We start from the raw sequence: 16,190 nt of genomic DNA, 5'->3' as shown, positions 1-16,190 counted from the left end.
TGTTGTGATTGTATTGAGTTTATGTATTGAATGTGTGAGGTTAATCTTGTAGAAAAACATCAGTATTTACTGTAACAGTTATTTGTTGTATAACTTGTAGTTTAGTATGTTTTTATATTATGTTTATTTTTTTTATAAAGGCATATGGAATATTTATATATATGTATATATTGTACCGCGATCATTAATTTGACTACTACTTACGACACTAAAAGTACTGATAGGTGTTATAATACATATATAATATGTGATCCTGTTTGAAAAAATACAGCTTGGTGTAGTTTATTTAAAGGAGAGATCAAAGTCAATTAGAACGTTCGCTGGACTATAAAGTGACGTTTAGCATCAGTTGGGTCATTTCACCTGTGAAGCTCAGCAAGAAACACACGGAGAAACGTCTGGACAGAAAATCTAACTTTCTTCACTTAAATCTCAAAGACTCAGCTGATGATAATGGATTTTAACGCTCATGTCTACGGGTTTGTGGAGAATACGGAGATGTACGATGAGCTGGAGGCGACCTGGGCGATTGTAAGGGCGATCTGTGGAGAGATGAGTGACCCTACACATCCTCAGGCCATCCCGGTTGATGACTGGCTTTACTCCCTGGACGAGACCCCTGCTGAATACGCCCCCCTGGTGGCTACAAGCCTCACCTCGGAGCAGCTGCTGGAGGATCTACGCGCTGACCTGGTCGCTCCACTGATTTACCAGCAGCAGAGCTTCCTGCAGCCGAGCCCCATGCACTGCCAGACACAGGTAAGGTCCTAACTGCAGGTTAGAGATAGATTCACAGGAACTGGATCAATACCTGTGTCAGAAATAGACTTTCTGCCAAATCTGTTAAAAGAGCATATTACTCTAGGTTTAGCTTCTCTTAGAGATGTTTACTTTTGAAGAACCCTCCTGTGACCCCCCTCCACCATCCATAACAACCATCCATAACATGCACGAAGACGTCGTTATTTCATTAAATTGTAGTAAGAAGCTTCCATCAGGGTCAGTTTTAAAGTTTAAAAGTTCATTTAAGACATTTAGTTCAATGTAAATTGAAAAAAAGTAAAGACTAATATGCTAGCGGGCTAATATTCTAACGGGCAAATATGCTAATCGGCTAATATGCTAGCGGGCTAATGTGATAATATGCTAGCGGACTAAAATGCTAGCGGGCGACTATGCTAATGTATAATATGTTAGCGGGGTAATACACTAGTGGGCTTTACACAATTTCAAGGTGAAAACCTATTTATGTTTCAAATATTGTTTAAAGGCTGAGTATCTTTAAGTTTATAAACTTGAATTCTTTCTATGTGTCATATGTGAAGTTAAGTTTGTACTTGCTATGCAATGCTCGTGTTGTACCTGAGTAATTATGTGTTTTTGTATATGTTTTACTTACTTTTCTTACCACATGCTTGTCTGCAAATAAATGCCAGTGACCAAAAGGAACGCCTTGTGTTCATGTTTTAACTGAGGGGAGTCACATTGACAATGTTAAGATGAAGTGACTATACAAAGGTCTGGTATAAATATGTGCATGTTGTGTTTTTGACTGATGACACAGAGGATGCAGTTTGTCTGACCTCCTGTTTTTTGTGTTTTCACGTCTCCAGTTTGACAATCAGCCAACAGTGACTCAAACTAAACACCTGGAGGTGAAGCTGAGACCTATTGGAGTATTGTAAGTACACACACACACACACACACACCTACGAGCCTCTGTTTTTATCTTCAAACCCACTTTTTTCTGTCATCTAATGTGTCTGGTGTGTTTCTGTAGATATGGAAAGGTGATTTACGGGGCTCCAGGAGACAAAGTTCCTCCTCCAGTGAACGTCTGCGTTCCACAGTAAGTCTGGTTCCCTCTCGTCTTACATTTCATATATTTATATTGACTTGTGCACCAAGGTCCCAGTTAACATGTTAGTTTCTTTCCTCACAGTGGTAATTCATGCTCTCTGTCTGTTTTGTTCTGTTTCCCCACAGAAAGAGAAAGCGTGTGATCGAGGAGGATGACGACACGCAGTACGTCAAGAAGCCGCCCAACGCCTTCATGCTGTACAGGAAGGAGCAGAGGCCGAAGGTTTTGGCCGAACTCAGAAACTCTGACTCTGCGGCCGTCAACACCATCATTGGACAGATGGTAGGTGTATTTGAGACTCTGTGTCACTCAAACTTCACCTCACCAAGCAGCGTCTAAGACAACACTTCTTAAACCTCTGGATCTGTTCAAATTGTGTTTGTCCACTTGTCAGCCTGCAGTTACGTGTAGTTGTGTGTTGCTGTGTGCACTGTTAACTGACATGTTGTGTGTCCACAGTGGAAGGCGCTCTCTAAAAAGCAGCAGGAGAAATATTGTGAAGAATATAGGAGGCTGAAGCGGATCCACAACCAGCTGTACCCTGACTGGTCAACAAGGGACAATTATGTACGTTCACTGCTCCCATACAACTCATACATGTTCACGTTGTTACTCTACATCAGGGGTATTCAACTAAAATTTAAAGAGGTCCAGTTAGAGAACATTTCTTGAAGCAAAGGTCCGGAAGATCATAATGTCTAACTATTTAGTGTGATATATATTTAAGTAGCCTAGTAGTTGTATTAACATCTGCATGTACTAAATACCTGACTGTCAAATCAAATGAATTCAGTATCAAAAACTATTGGACAATATTTATTGTCACGTAACAAAGAACTGAACATATATGTATGATTGCAGATATGTATAATGTTCTCTCATTAACTAAATAAAAGTAGGGCTGCATTTCAAAATAAGAGAAAATAAATAAAATGTGAAAATTGTGCATGTTCAAATAAAGGGCTTAACTTCAGAAAAATAAAATAAAGGAGCAAAAGCTTGAATTTCCCTTTTTCTGTTTCACATCTTGACTCAAAAGTCTCAACCAATTTTACAGATAATAAATCTCAACACATCTTAACAATTGAACAGTTTTAGAATCACTTTCTTCCCCTCTTATATCCCACTCCCCCACTTTGTTCGTCTGTTTCTCTCCCTTTCTCCGTCTCACTCCTGTTTCTCAACTTTCTCCGTCTCACTCCTCTGTTTCTCTCCCTTTCTCCGTCTCACTCCTGTTTCTCAACTTTCTCCGTCTCACTCCTCTGTTTCTCTCCCTTTCTCCGTCTCACTCCTGTTTCTCCACTTTCTCCGGCACAGTCGTCTGTTTCTCTCCCTTTCTCCATCTCACTCCTCTGTTTCTGTCCCTTTCTCCGTCTCACTCCTGTTTCTCTCCCTTTTCTCCGTCTCACTCCTCTGTTTCTCTCCCTTTCTCCGTCTCACTCCTCTGTTTCTCTCCCTTTCTCCGTCTCACTCCTGTTTCTCAACTTTCTCCGTCTCACTCCTCTGTTTCTCAACTTTCTCCGTCTCACTCCTCTGTTTCTCTCCCTTTCTCCGTCTCACTCCTCTGTTTCTCTCCCTTTCTCCGTCTCACTCCTGTTTCTCAACTTTCTCCGTCTCACTCCTCTGTTTCTCAACTTTCTCCGTCTCACTCCTCTGTATCTCTCCCTTTGTTTTCTCTACCTGTATCTCTATCTGTCTTTTTCTTTCTACCGTCTTTTCGTGTGTAACTTGCCTCTAACTCTCTCATCTGTCTGCACTGTAGAGTCGCAATGTTTACCGCCTGGAATGCACAGACTTGATTGGCTGAGTGGTATCACGTGGGATGGCTTAACTCGCATGCAATTGGTCTTTGCGTTTCCTCATCCGCTAAACCACTACCGTAAAGACTACAAAAGCTGCGCCGGTTACAAATAGAAGCGCCCCGTCAGGTTTTAAATCATAACCTTCTGTTTTGGCTGTAGGTCCGGGTCCGTACGGGACGGCTTCTGGGTCCTGACCCGGACCGCGGTCCGCCTGTTAGTGACCCCTGCTCTACATGATGCAACACTGAGGTTTTATCAGCTGACGTCAGATAGAATGTTTAAAGTATTTATTTTTTGTTTACAGGGAAAAAAGAGGAAGAGGAGCCCGAGGAAAGCTTCAGCTAAGACTGTCAATGGGGTCTCTCCAGGAAGTGGCCGTCCTCCCCGCTTTGCTCCTTCATGGAGAAATCCACGGAACAAGTCATACGGAGCAGTTTGAGCCTCCTCCCCTCACAGCACATCTGCAGCTGTGCTCCTCTCCACTGACTCTTGCTCTTTGTTTTGATTTTACTCCACTTTTATACAATTTACCTTGTGACTGTCAATGAATCTCAGTCACTCTTGGTGTTTTTTAAAGTTGTTTATATTTTACAATTAATTTTTTTATAATGTTTACCTCTAAGATTGTACATATCATGGTTTTTATCTATATTGGTGTTGTTCTACTTATTATTATTGTAAAGCACTTTGGCTCCACTCATGTTGTTTTTAATATCTGCACGTATAAATAATAAAATTAAATGATTCCTCTAATCACGTCCTGGTCTGAGTTTTGATCTAAAGCTATTGTAACAAGTTCGATTTTAAATACTTGATAGCATTCAGTTTAGTTTTACACAATCATGTATGAGTCTTTGTGAGAGTTACTCTCATGCGGAGTCCTCAAAGTTTGGTTTTATATCAGAGCTTTATTCCTTAAAATCATCCTATGGCTGAGACAATCCCAGTTCCATTGTAACTCCATGGACTGAGGTCATTTTCAGATATCAGATAGATTTAAAGCATTGCAGTACAAGTACTGATTAAGTCCCTCTGACTGACACATTATTATTATAAATAATAGGAATAAGAAGTAGAGATATAAAAGAAATATATAGAAATATAGAAAAATATGAATGGAATTTAACTAATATACATTGTAAAGAAATATATTATGTGACAATATGTACAGTGAATGGATTGCACATGAACCATTTATATTGCACAGACAGATGAATATGGCCCAGTGAATATTGCACAATTGAGAAAACTACAGACATTAGATGATTACTACTGAGTCAACAGCATGTGACTGCTTTTTTTATCCATATACAAAAATAACAACAATAATATTGATGATTAAATAATAAAAATGTCCTCATTTCACCCCAACACAGAGACACTATACAATGTAGCTAATAAAAAACAACTTTTTTTCTAATGTTATTTATGGTACAAGTCAAAAATCCGTTCTCATTTATTTGTGCTCTCCCTCATTTACTCATCTATTTTGACTCTTGCTGCTGTGCTATTGCAAATTTTCCCATTGTGGGACTAATAAGAAATTATCTTATCTTGTTTTTTTACTGCTGAGTCATCGGGGTGTATGATAAGCATGGTACTATCAAATAAACACAAATATTTACACAAATACATATTGTATAAAGAATATACAAAATTAATAATAATAATGATGATTAAATAATAATAATCTCAGTCCAACACACAAAAACTATACAATGTAGCTAAAAAACACTTATCCCATTTATGGTACAAGTTAAATATCAGTTCTCATTTATTTGTGCTCTCCCTCATTTTCTGAGTAATAATGGAGGGTGACCGCTAGAGGCGCTGCAGGCTACGTCACACCGGAAGTAGCTGTTGACTGCTCTTTTTGGTTTTCAACTTTGACCTCAGGCGGTGCACGCTGGAAATGTAACTCAGAGACCCAACGTGGATGGTGAAAGATATAAAATCTAGTGAATGAGTTACATTCAGACAGAGCCTCAGTGTCTCATGTTTTAGTTCTGGATTGAATAAGTGGACCCCTGAACGCCGCTAGAAGGTAAACACAGCCTGAGAGCTAATGTTAGCTTGTTTACACTCTGTTGTCTGTGTGGTGAAGGGAGTTAGCTGGAGGGTAGCTCCACTTCTTCACATCTGTCTTCTACTTTATATATATGTTTGGTTCTCTACCTTTGATAATTACATTAGAGTCACATATTTTAAACAATGCTAACTTAGCTAATGTTAGCTTGTTTACACACTGTTCGGAGAAGGTAGTTAGCTGTGAAGTAGCTCATGTGTCATTACATTTGGTACTTTGTTTTTGATAATTACAGTATTTGTCCGTTCATAAAATGCTAACTTGGCTAATATTAGCCAGGATTGTTGATATTTAGAGCTCATTTGATTCATATGCTGTTTTAAATAAGAGGTTTAAATTATAAACTGACTTATTTAACCAGTGTCTGTAATAAATATATCCTTATAATGCCAAAGGGAAATGATAGTGTCACAGGAGAGAGGTAACAAACAACACAGTTAAAGAATGAACTATATACAGTCACTAAATATTCATATACAACTGGATTAGTGACTAAAAATTAAGTCATAATTCTGCTGTAGTATTTGCTTAAAATACAGTGATAGTAATAAACCTTTATACATGGTACAAAGCAAATCAGGTGGATATTCTAATAAATTTGTACAGTAATATGAAGGACTGTTTATCTATGTTAAGGAGAATTGACTGTATATTGAACACCATAGCAATGTACTAACAAGCGATGGAGACACTTTGGCTTCTCCTTTTGGGAGCAGTCATCCATCGTTTTATTCAGTCTATGTGCATTACAGAGAGATTTGTTTCTGTTATTTATTCTCTCATCTTTAATTGAAATTGAGTGATCAAAGTAACATCTGTCTGTATAAGGCAAGCTGAACATTATTAACTTCCACGGACTGTTGTATTAGACCGTATAAGTTTGATCTATATGTTTTCATTCATCTGCCAACTGAGTGTATATACTAGAATCATTATATACAAGCAGTTATTTAAGGTTTGTCAATGAATGAAAGCCCAATTGAGCAACCTGTCTGATATAAGAGGAGTCCCCTCTCCCGACACAGATCAGTCCTTGCATAATAACAAATTATACAGTGACACTCTTATGATAGTGATGTTGGCTCATCAGTCCGTTGCTCTGCCACAGATGGGGAAGGTACCTAAGAAGAGGAGCCTTGCTGACAAGGTTCGAAAGACCAAGACCTCCATTGAGATCAAAAACAACCCGTTTGAAGTGAAAATTAACAGGAAGAAATTTGAAGTTCTGGGGAGAAAAACCAAGCATGATGTGGGTCTGCCTGGTGTGTCTCGATCCAAAGCCAATACTAAGGTAAGAGAAAATGTCATACTTGGTACTTACCAACCTTGAGGCAAATCTGGGCAATATGGCAGAGTAAAGAAAAGAAAATGGGCCCATGAATAAGATAAAAAAGATTATACAGTCTGATGAAATGAGAAAAACTAAAACAAGAGATTAGCTCTTCTACTGTTGCACTATATCTGGCAGCCATGGGTCTCAGCTCACCACTTACTTAACACTATCTGTGCTGTGAAGCCTCATGCTCACAGAATCATACTGTGAGAGAGATTTTTTGCAGCTTTGTAAGGACAGAGAGAACCATGAGCAACGTTCAAGTGAGGACACAGGAAGAATCTGCACACACGACTAAATATTTCCTCTATAATTCATCTTGTGATTTTAGGACTACGTATGTACCGTATGTAAATATGAGATGTGTTGAGAGGTCTTGATTGATCAGTTCAGCAGCCTTAACGTAACTCTTGTTACACTCAAAGGAAATATAACTGTAACTGATAAATAATCAATGTTTTTGCATCATGTTGGATCTCTGTGAGTGTGGGTTTGTGTGACATCGGGGTTGTACCGGAATCACAAGCAGTGTTGTTAATGTTTGATCTGCAGAGGAAAGAGACCCTCCTGAAGGAATACAAACTGAAGAACAAGTCCAGCAAATTCATTGACAAACGACTTGGAGAGTATGACAACAAGATTGCACCAGAAGACAAAATCCTGCAGAGGTTTGCGATGGAAAGACAGGTCAGTGGTGTGATGATGCATAACAGACATCAAGTCCTGACATGAACGCAGAATTTATAATCACTGTCTGATGCTCTGTTTATCCTGCTTCACTCAAACTTCAGTAAAAATTATGAAATAAGAGCAAACATATGGGAATGTTTAAATCTGAGACATTAGGTTGTTAATTTTGATCTGTCACTAAAATCTCTGATCAGTTCTCAGCTTGTATTATAAACTTTGCATTGTCTCTCAGCGTGTCCATGACAAGAAGGATATGTACAACCTGAACGAGGAAGAAGAGTTGACTCATTATGGTCAGTCACTGGCTGAAATGGAGAAATTCAATGACATGGTGAATAGCGATGATGAAACAGAAGAGAAAGGACTTCTGTCAGGTGAGAATTGTTCAAATCTAAATGCCACATTAATGTTTTTGCATGCAGATGTTTAATTTGATGGATGTGTATTGATGTGGCCACTTCAGATTGTTTCTTTCATTTGTAAAACACTGTTTTCATGTCTTTGGGATTTATCAGCTTATCATGGTTTAAAGATATCAATGTTTTTACCTAAATCAACTCACATTTACGGGAGCAGGGTAACTTTGTAGTCCTTTTGTGAGTGATCACAAGAAAATAAAGAAAAGTAACGTGGAATTCACAAATTTACCAACTTTATATAATCAAAACACAATTTTTCGCAAACCAGTGGCTTTTTGCTTGGGTGTACAACTATTCCAAATATTGAGCAGGATTTTACAAGTCATATTGTAGATCTGTTGCATTATAGTGACAGTATTTCTGTTCCTCATCTAGCTGAGTTGACAGCGGCTCACTTCGGAGGAGGGGGTCTCCTTCGAAAGAAAACATCAGGGGAGCAGCATGAAGAGGAGGGAGGCCATAGGGCCAAATCCAGGCAGGAACTCATTGAAGATCTCATCCAAAAGTCCAAGCAGGAGAAGGTGAGCTGGTCACTTACTCCCGTTGATGGAGACTTTTTTGTCTCCTGGATTTGGATCCTCACTGACCGTGATTGTAGTGATGTTGTGGAGGAAATGGTGGTTTGGTCCAGGTGATTAACTTTTGGGTTCTTTCTCAGCGGGAGCGGCAGGTGCAGCGAGAGGAGGCGCAGGAGCTCACAGAGAAGCTGGATCTGGACTGGAAGAACATCCATGCGCTGATGGTGAAAAATACCCCCAAAGCAGAACAAGCTGACAGACCGGAGGAGATGCCCAAGGTAGGGACACACCAATCAATTAGCGGAATGTTGCTGTGTTTTCATCACTGGCAGAGCCTGATATGTCCTTGTTCTCCTCCTGCTTCCTCTGTGGGTTCCAGCTGGACCCGTACGACATGATGGTCAGAGAGCTCGGCTTCGAGATGAAGGCTATGCCCTCAGAGAAGCTGAAAACTCCAGAGGAGATCGCCAGGGAGGGGAGGGACAAGCTGCAGAAACTAGAGGTACGTTGACAGAGAATCTTTATCTTCTTGTCATGATTGCATAAAACATAAGTTGTTTTAATTCTGTGTGTGATACTAGAGTTCTTTTGCTCTGCTTCCTTCAGGCTGACCGTCTGAGGAGGATGATGGGAGAAGAAGCTGGGGACAGTGTGCAGAGTCGGAGCCACTTGTCTGCTGATGACCTCAACGACGGCTTCATCCTGGATAAAGACGACAAGAAGACCCTGGCTTATCAGGTACGAGACAACACAACAACACAACATGTGGGGTTTGTGTGTTAGTTTTTCACTGGAATACTTTTTTCGCTTTTTTAAATGATTTTTACTTGAATACAGAGTGTGTTTCATTTCATTGATCTTTTGTATTCCTAGGATGGAAAATGGAACATTGGAGAGCAGTCTGGGGAAGATGAGGAGGGAGATGAAGAAGAGGGAGAGAGCGCTGAGGTGGATGAATCAGAGGAAGAGGAGCAAGAGGATGATGGCAATGAAGGTGAAGATGAAGACGAGGAGGGAGAGGGAGAGGTGGAGGTGGAGGACGGCAGCAGCGAAGAAGAAGGCCACTCGGACCTGGACTCTGAGCAAGAAAGCGAGGATGAGGGGAGAGAACAGGATGATGAAGAGACCAGTGCCGAACAGAAGAAGAGTCTGAGCGAAGAGGAGATGAAGGGCCAGCAGGAGGCAGCTAAAGCAGAGCTGCCATACACATTTACCGGTAAATACACACATAAGTAGATTTAAAAAAAGAAAGAAGATGGTTTCTTTTCCAGATACATTTCTTAACAGGTCTTTTGTAATGGAGTTACTTCAGAGTTTTTAATCTGAAATAAAGACTGCGTAGCGAGATAAATACCATCAATGAAGCAGAGATTATTTTTCATTTTCTCACCATTCTCCCTCAACAAAGCATTGTATGTGTATGTTTTCCTTCAGCTCCAGAGAGCTACAGTGATCTGAAAGATTTGCTCCATGGCCACACCCCTGACAACCAGCGCCTCATTGTGGCCAGGACTCAGAAGTGCAACCACCCAAGCTTGGCTGTAGGCAACAAGCTCAAGCTGCAGGTACAACATGAAAGGAGCTTCATTTATGCAGATGATTGTGGTACTTTCACTGTCGTATGACTTAAACTTGTGATCTGTGTTTGTCTCAGAAACTGGTCGGCTTTCTGCTGGAGCACATCGGAGAACTGGCGTCTCTGAGTCCACCTGAACTCACCACCGTAGATAAACTCATACCGTGAGTTCACAAAATGTCTTTTCTTTCTCACATCTGAAAAGAAATGTTAAATTCAACTGTTTCTTCACCTCTTTCCTTGTTGTTTTCTTTTATTCTCTGCAGAGAGTTGTACGGTCTGTGTCAGATTTTCCCGGACGCTGCCTGTAAGGCGATGCAGAGAGTCCTCGGAGATGCTGCTCACAGCATGGAGGAGGTGCTTGAGGTCAAAGGGCATGTTACCTTCCCAGCCCTAGACATGGTATGGATAGTTACTTTGAATAAAATGAACTGTATAAATGATCAAGTGAATTGAGATTTCTTAAGTATTTTAATTAGATTTTGATCAATTATAGGGGTTTGAGTTAAGTATTTGTTTTTTTCTGTTTCTCAAATATGAGAATCATCATGAATTTTCTATAACTCCTGATAGTGAACAAAATATTTCTGGGGTTTAGACTTTCTAACGCATTCACTGCTTTTTATTAATATAATTATATAATTATAAATAGTTCTATGTCTGCTCCCTTATCACAAAGATACTGAGCGTTACTGTCTGATGTTCGATTCTAGCAGTTTTTCTTTTTGAGATTATCCACTGTAAATGGGTTAGGGTTATTTTTTTTTTTTAGAGAGATGTTGGTACAGTTGCATCATAGTTGTCGAGGTGACCGTTCTCCCTCACCCCAATGGAAATTCCACCCCTTGCTTTCTGTATATCACATGAAAGGTATCTGTTGCTTATTCTTTTCCTATGTGTCTGAAGCTGATCTACCTGAAGGTGACGGCCCTGCTGTTCCCTACCTCGGACTTCAGGCACCCAGTAACGACTCCAGCTCTGCTTTACATTAGCCAGGCTCTCACCAAGGTATACAGCACCTTCAGTGTGATTGTTATTGTCTGTGTTGTTAGAGAGGATTTTGTTCTGTGATTGTTCAGGCCTATTTGTGTGATTGTTATTTCTTATGGGATTTCACCATGTCTCCTTCTGTTAGAGTCCAGCCCTCATCCTATTATTATTATCCTATCCTACATTCTATTTTGTTTTGTTTTCATATATACGCCTCAGATGTTTAGTATTAATTATTAATTTTAGAATTTCCCGAATTCCCAGAGCCGCAGCTGAAACAAAACATTGTTTTCATGATAGTGAATTTAATCATAACACAACCTTCTGTGGGCGAGTGGCTGTTTGGTTTTCAGTATTTCACTTTGCCATCATCACACCTCTGTGTGTTTCTGTCCTCAGTGTCCAGTCAGATCGTTACAGGACGTGACATCAGGTTTGGTGCTGTGCTGTCTGGCAGTGGAGTACGTCTCTTTCTCAAAGCGCTTCCTCCCCGAGCTCATCAACTTCCTGGCTGGAACACTTCACCTGGCAGTGCAGGACAAGACCTCTCTAGGTAGATGCACATTTCCACATGTATGTGTCATGTATGCTTCGATGCCAGCATGAAACAACATAAAACAGCGCTGACAGACTCTAGCTTGTGTTGCAGGTTACACAATGGTGCCGCCTTTTAGACCATCGGGGAAGAACAGCGATCTGCTGGTGTTGTCAGACTCTGAGTCCTGCAAGAACTGGAGCAAGAAGAGCCTGCCGCTGTCCGCCACCCAACACCTGGAGCTCACAACTGACCAGGACAGAGACCAACACAGGTCGGAGTGTGGGCATGAAACATCTGCAGTGATAAAATCTTTAATTAATATATTATATCTTGTTTGTTTGATCCAGGAAAAATGTAAGCCAAGAAATAGTCCCACACATTCCCCCCTGTTTAACCACAATATTGAAACGGTTCATTTATCCTCCATAAATATGACACGTATGTTAACTAATGCTTGGTAGAATGCGTTTCACACTTCCTAGTTTTACCCGGCATTGGAGCTCAGCAATGAATTAATGTTCACAGAAACTTTCTCCTGAAAAGACACAACATATTTTGTTGCAGGCTGCTCTAGTTTCAGATTAGCTTCATCTGATTTTTTAAACACATTTTTGTCCCTCATCTCCTCATCTAACCCTCCAGACAAAAGGTTTATGATCTTTTAACCAGACTTGTCAGAACTACTACTACCAGTTCACTGATCCAAAGTGATTCCTAAGCTTGAAGTCTGTATCTATATATACAGCTGACCTCAGAAACATCAGATCTCAGATCCATCTATGTAAAAAAAATTAATAATAGGGAATAAGATGAGTAAACACTTGCCTGAAAACAATTATAGGCACAGTAGGAAGAGATGAGGTGTGAGAAAATCATTTGTCTTCGCGGATCCTCTCGTGTTCAGTGACCATGAAGAACGAAACGGCGAGACAAGTAGGAAGAGAAGAAGTCAGATTTATTAATTTACACAACTAAGAAAATACAAGATCATTTATTTTTCTATAAAAAAATAAATGCAGACCTGAAGCACACTAATACACACGCCTCTCCTATACCCTGTACCTGTACAGATTGTGTGGCTCGGAGCCGATAACGTATCACTTGTGTGGTTGTGATGTGTCGCAAGCCCAGTTTCACACAGCAGCTGCTGTGTGGGCACGAAGCTCAGCTTCCAAACGGGCTGCAGAAGAGCATGGCTCTGCACAGCTTGGGAAAATGTACATTTTATTTGTTCATTTACTCACCGACTATTAATACCATAACATACCATAAAACAAAAAAAAAAATGCTAGAAAATGTCTATTTTCATTTATTTGATATTTTTCTCAATATAAATGAATAAATTAGGAGTCACAAAGATTAAACTAACAACATTTAAATGTTTATATACCTTATATCTGCTAAAAGATTTAGAATTATTAAAAATGTCTGTCTCTGATCATCGACTAAAAGCCCCCTAAATTATCTAATGTCTTTATTTGAAAGCAGCACTTATTACACAGTATTTTAATTCATATGTTTTCAGACTGGGTTTTACTGTATCTGTTTAGTAACAGATATTTACTGTAATTGATTTATTGTTCAGTAAATAATCTTGAAGTGGTCTGATCCAGTCCAGTCTCCTCCGCACTGTCTCATACACAGCGCTGCATGTGCCTCCTGCTCCTCACACCTGGTGCCCAGTCATTTTCTAATTCTGTGCGTTCCTTCAGGCCGCACGCTGACACACACACACACCAACAGCAGGGGTGTGTGAAGAGTGTAGTAGCTGTGGTTAATTACCGCCCGGGTGATGCAGCAGGGAACAGAGTGCTGTGCTGTCTAAATGTGTAAAGATGAGTACATGTATTTGGAGTCATGCAGTAACAGTGAGCAGCAGTTCATGTTTGTGCGTCTCTCCACAGGTTGATGTGTTTGTCAACCTGCCTGGACTTGGTGAAGCGCTGCTGCCTCCTCTACAAAGACCTGGCGTCATTTCCTAACATCTTCCAGCCAATCCGAACGCTGCTTTCCAAACACCTCTCAACCCAAACGTTACCAGAGCCTCTACAGGTTGGTGTCAAAGTTTCTCTCTCACTCTCTTTCAGTTTCTAAGTTTCGCTCATTGCATGCGGAATCCTCCGATACCTCTGCTCCGGCGACGGTGGCCGGAGGTATTATATTTTGGGAACATCAGCATTTTCGTGAACATGATATCTCAAGAATGCCTTAAAGGAATTTATTTAAATTAAATTTGATGTTTGTAATATTTGTTGTTTTTGTTGCAGGAGCTCCACAGTATGATCCTGGAGGCCGTCAGCAGTGCCCCTGTGACCAACAGTCGACTGGTGTTTGACAAGAAGAAACCGATTCCTCTGAAGCTGCTCACGCCCAAGATTGTTGAAGTGTAAGCAGGAATGAAGCAAGGATTAAACACACGAATGTTCTGGTAGTGCATCTAATTTACACATCTCACTTGCATTTGAAAAATTTGTCAGGCTGGACTATGGAAAGAAACGTGGTGGCACCAAAGAGGAACGAGAGAAGGAGCGACTGATACACAAATACAAGAAGGAGTTTAAAGGAGCTTTGAGGGAGATCAGGAAGGACTCGCGTTTCCTGGCCAAAGAGAAGCTCAACGAAGTCATGACCAGGTGCGGATAAAACTGAAACCGCCATGTGAAAGTGAAAAACAAATGTTTCTTGTGAAAGCCTCTTAACCGTTTCCACATTTTTTTAATTCCAGAGACGCAGAGAGGAAGAGGAAGGTGAGGGAACTCTTTGGCAGCTTGGCCACTCAGGAGGGAGAGTGGAAGGCCCTGAAGAGGAGGAAGAAGAAGTGAAGTGTAGAATTTCAGTCTCCACCTTCAGTTCCTGTTCATATGGACGCCTCCTGTTCATAATAACCTGTGTGCAAGTTTTGAATTTCAGGAACTCTGAACTGTTTAGATCCATTTTTTTTATCATAAGGACAAATTCACCTGATTATCACACACATTTTATACTGTTTGAGAAATCCGGATTGCTCACAGAGTTGCCAAATATTCTGAAGAAGACATGTCCTCTGACGTTGGATGTTGTTGGAAGTATCACTCAACAAAGCCGCAGTTATTTTGTTTCTATTCTCTTTATTTGCACGAGAATCCATCGCTAGAATTTGCTACACCGGAAAAATAAAACCTTATCTTTAATGGTGTCTTATGTTTGGTATCAGTAAACAAGGGGTTCCCTTCAAGCTGAGTAAGGCTAGGCACTCTAAGCCAGATTCAATTTGATCTGTAAAGCCAAATTTCACAAATCAAAATCATTGCGCATCCTAGGGCAACAACAACAATCTGCACAAGGTGCGACATCCTCTGTCCTTCACCCTCAACCAGTGAAGAAAAACTAAGAAACACCTTCTAACAGGGGGAAAACCTGGGAGTCGCAAGTGAGGGATCCCTCTCCCAGAGGAATACAAATATATGTACTGTAACTGTCCAATACCGTGGTGGAGGAGGAATCAATAATGCAAACCTCATCACTTGTGTACATAAGGAACATTTAAGTTCAAATCCTCATTTGTCCTTCTTACATGTTTCAATATGTGAAACTGGTAGTTCTGTTACACAAAAACGTTTTTGTTCAGTGCGTGTCCTCACAGAGAGAAGAGAGTTTTCCTACTTTAAATGAGAATACACACACACACACACACACACACACACACACACACACACACACACACACACACACACACGAACGATTGCAGGAATGTGTAAAATTAAAGTTGCTCTGAACAGAGAATACCAGGAGCAGTGTTTTGTGTTTAAAGTCGTTTATGACTCAAACGATCTTTAGCTGTTCATCTTCCGGATGATGCCAGTGAGAAACACGTGATCACACCTGCTGTTCACCTGACACAAAGAATTCAAACAGGAAGCAGTCACTCAAAGGTTGACTGGTTCCCACTAGTCACACCTATAGTCTGACTTGTCTGACAGGAAGAGCTGGTTAAAGTTTGGTTGGTCTGGTTTTCAGTGGTGAACGATCTGTGCGACTTACTCAGGATGAAACATAAACCTACAAAAGATATCAGTCCTCGAAACAGATCCCAAAAATGAATAATCCCCATAAACCTCACCATGATAAAGAAAGTGAAAAAATCCTAGATATGCTTCTTTTGAATCTTTTTTGATGAATCTTTTTATGATTTATTGTTTTTTTTCTTCACCCATGTCCAATCCTACGACTACGTTTTGTGGAAATCCATTTTGTAGTTTTGTAGCTGAAAAATCAACCAACAAACCAACACATGGACAGAAAATAAACCGTCTTGTTGGAGGTAAAACAAACCAACTCTGGGACGTCAGTAAACAACATACCACAGAGATGCTGTGCATGGGACTAAAAGAAAAGGCA

The 16,190-nt window shown here is 40.3% G+C and overlaps 2 protein-coding genes across 2 annotated transcripts; both read left to right on the top strand.

Moving 5' to 3' along the window:
• Positions 1 to 26: 26 nt before the first annotated feature.
• Positions 27 to 4,416, top strand: LOC118098103 (transcription factor Sox-10). Its single transcript, XM_035141567.2, has 6 exons — positions 27 to 759; positions 1,614 to 1,681; positions 1,781 to 1,849; positions 1,987 to 2,143; positions 2,321 to 2,428; positions 3,968 to 4,416. The coding sequence occupies exons 1-6, from the start codon at positions 448 to 450 to the stop codon at positions 4,100 to 4,102; spliced, it is 849 nt and encodes a 282-aa protein (XP_034997458.2). The 5' UTR covers positions 27 to 447; the 3' UTR covers positions 4,103 to 4,416.
• A 1,108-nt stretch (positions 4,417 to 5,524) lies between these two features.
• nop14 (NOP14 nucleolar protein homolog (yeast)) lies at positions 5,525 to 14,983 on the top strand. The gene is made up of 19 exons (XM_035141566.2): positions 5,525 to 5,707; positions 6,858 to 7,040; positions 7,635 to 7,769; positions 8,005 to 8,146; positions 8,567 to 8,712; positions 8,850 to 8,987; positions 9,089 to 9,211; positions 9,316 to 9,447; positions 9,583 to 9,925; positions 10,144 to 10,274; positions 10,364 to 10,449; positions 10,552 to 10,687; positions 11,192 to 11,293; positions 11,675 to 11,828; positions 11,925 to 12,084; positions 13,718 to 13,865; positions 14,081 to 14,199; positions 14,291 to 14,446; positions 14,539 to 14,983. The coding sequence occupies exons 2-19, from the start codon at positions 6,858 to 6,860 to the stop codon at positions 14,633 to 14,635; spliced, it is 2,631 nt and encodes an 876-aa protein (XP_034997457.2). The 5' UTR covers positions 5,525 to 5,707; the 3' UTR covers positions 14,636 to 14,983.
• The last annotated feature ends 1,207 nt before the right edge of the window (positions 14,984 to 16,190 follow it).

The sequence above is a fragment of the Hippoglossus stenolepis genome, chromosome 18 (genome assembly GCF_022539355.2).
Source record: "Hippoglossus stenolepis isolate QCI-W04-F060 chromosome 18, HSTE1.2, whole genome shotgun sequence".
In the NCBI taxonomy this organism is placed as follows: domain Eukaryota; kingdom Metazoa; phylum Chordata; class Actinopteri; order Pleuronectiformes; family Pleuronectidae; genus Hippoglossus; species Hippoglossus stenolepis.
Note: the sequence above shows the minus strand (reverse complement) of the source record. Positions and strands in the feature narration are given on the sequence as shown.

What these genes read in the sequence shown, in the direction of transcription:
- LOC118098103 (XM_035141567.2), top strand. Translation starts at nt 448, where the DNA reads ATGATAATGGATTTTAACGCTCATGTCTACGGGTTTGTGGAGAATACG. An exon ending in CTGAGACCTATTGGAGTATT is followed by an intron (nt 1,682 to 1,780) that starts GTAAGTACACAC and finishes GTGTTTCTGTAG; the next exon opens with ATATGGAAAGGTGATTTACG. An exon ending in GTGAACGTCTGCGTTCCACA is followed by an intron (nt 1,850 to 1,986) that starts GTAAGTCTGGTT and finishes GTTTCCCCACAG; the next exon opens with AAAGAGAAAGCGTGTGATCG.
- nop14 (XM_035141566.2), top strand. Translation starts at nt 6,858, where the DNA reads ATGGGGAAGGTACCTAAGAAGAGGAGCCTTGCTGACAAGGTTCGAAAG. An exon ending in AGAGAAAGGACTTCTGTCAG is followed by an intron (nt 8,147 to 8,566) that starts GTGAGAATTGTT and finishes TTCCTCATCTAG; the next exon opens with CTGAGTTGACAGCGGCTCAC. An exon ending in GACCGGAGGAGATGCCCAAG is followed by an intron (nt 8,988 to 9,088) that starts GTAGGGACACAC and finishes TGTGGGTTCCAG; the next exon opens with CTGGACCCGTACGACATGAT.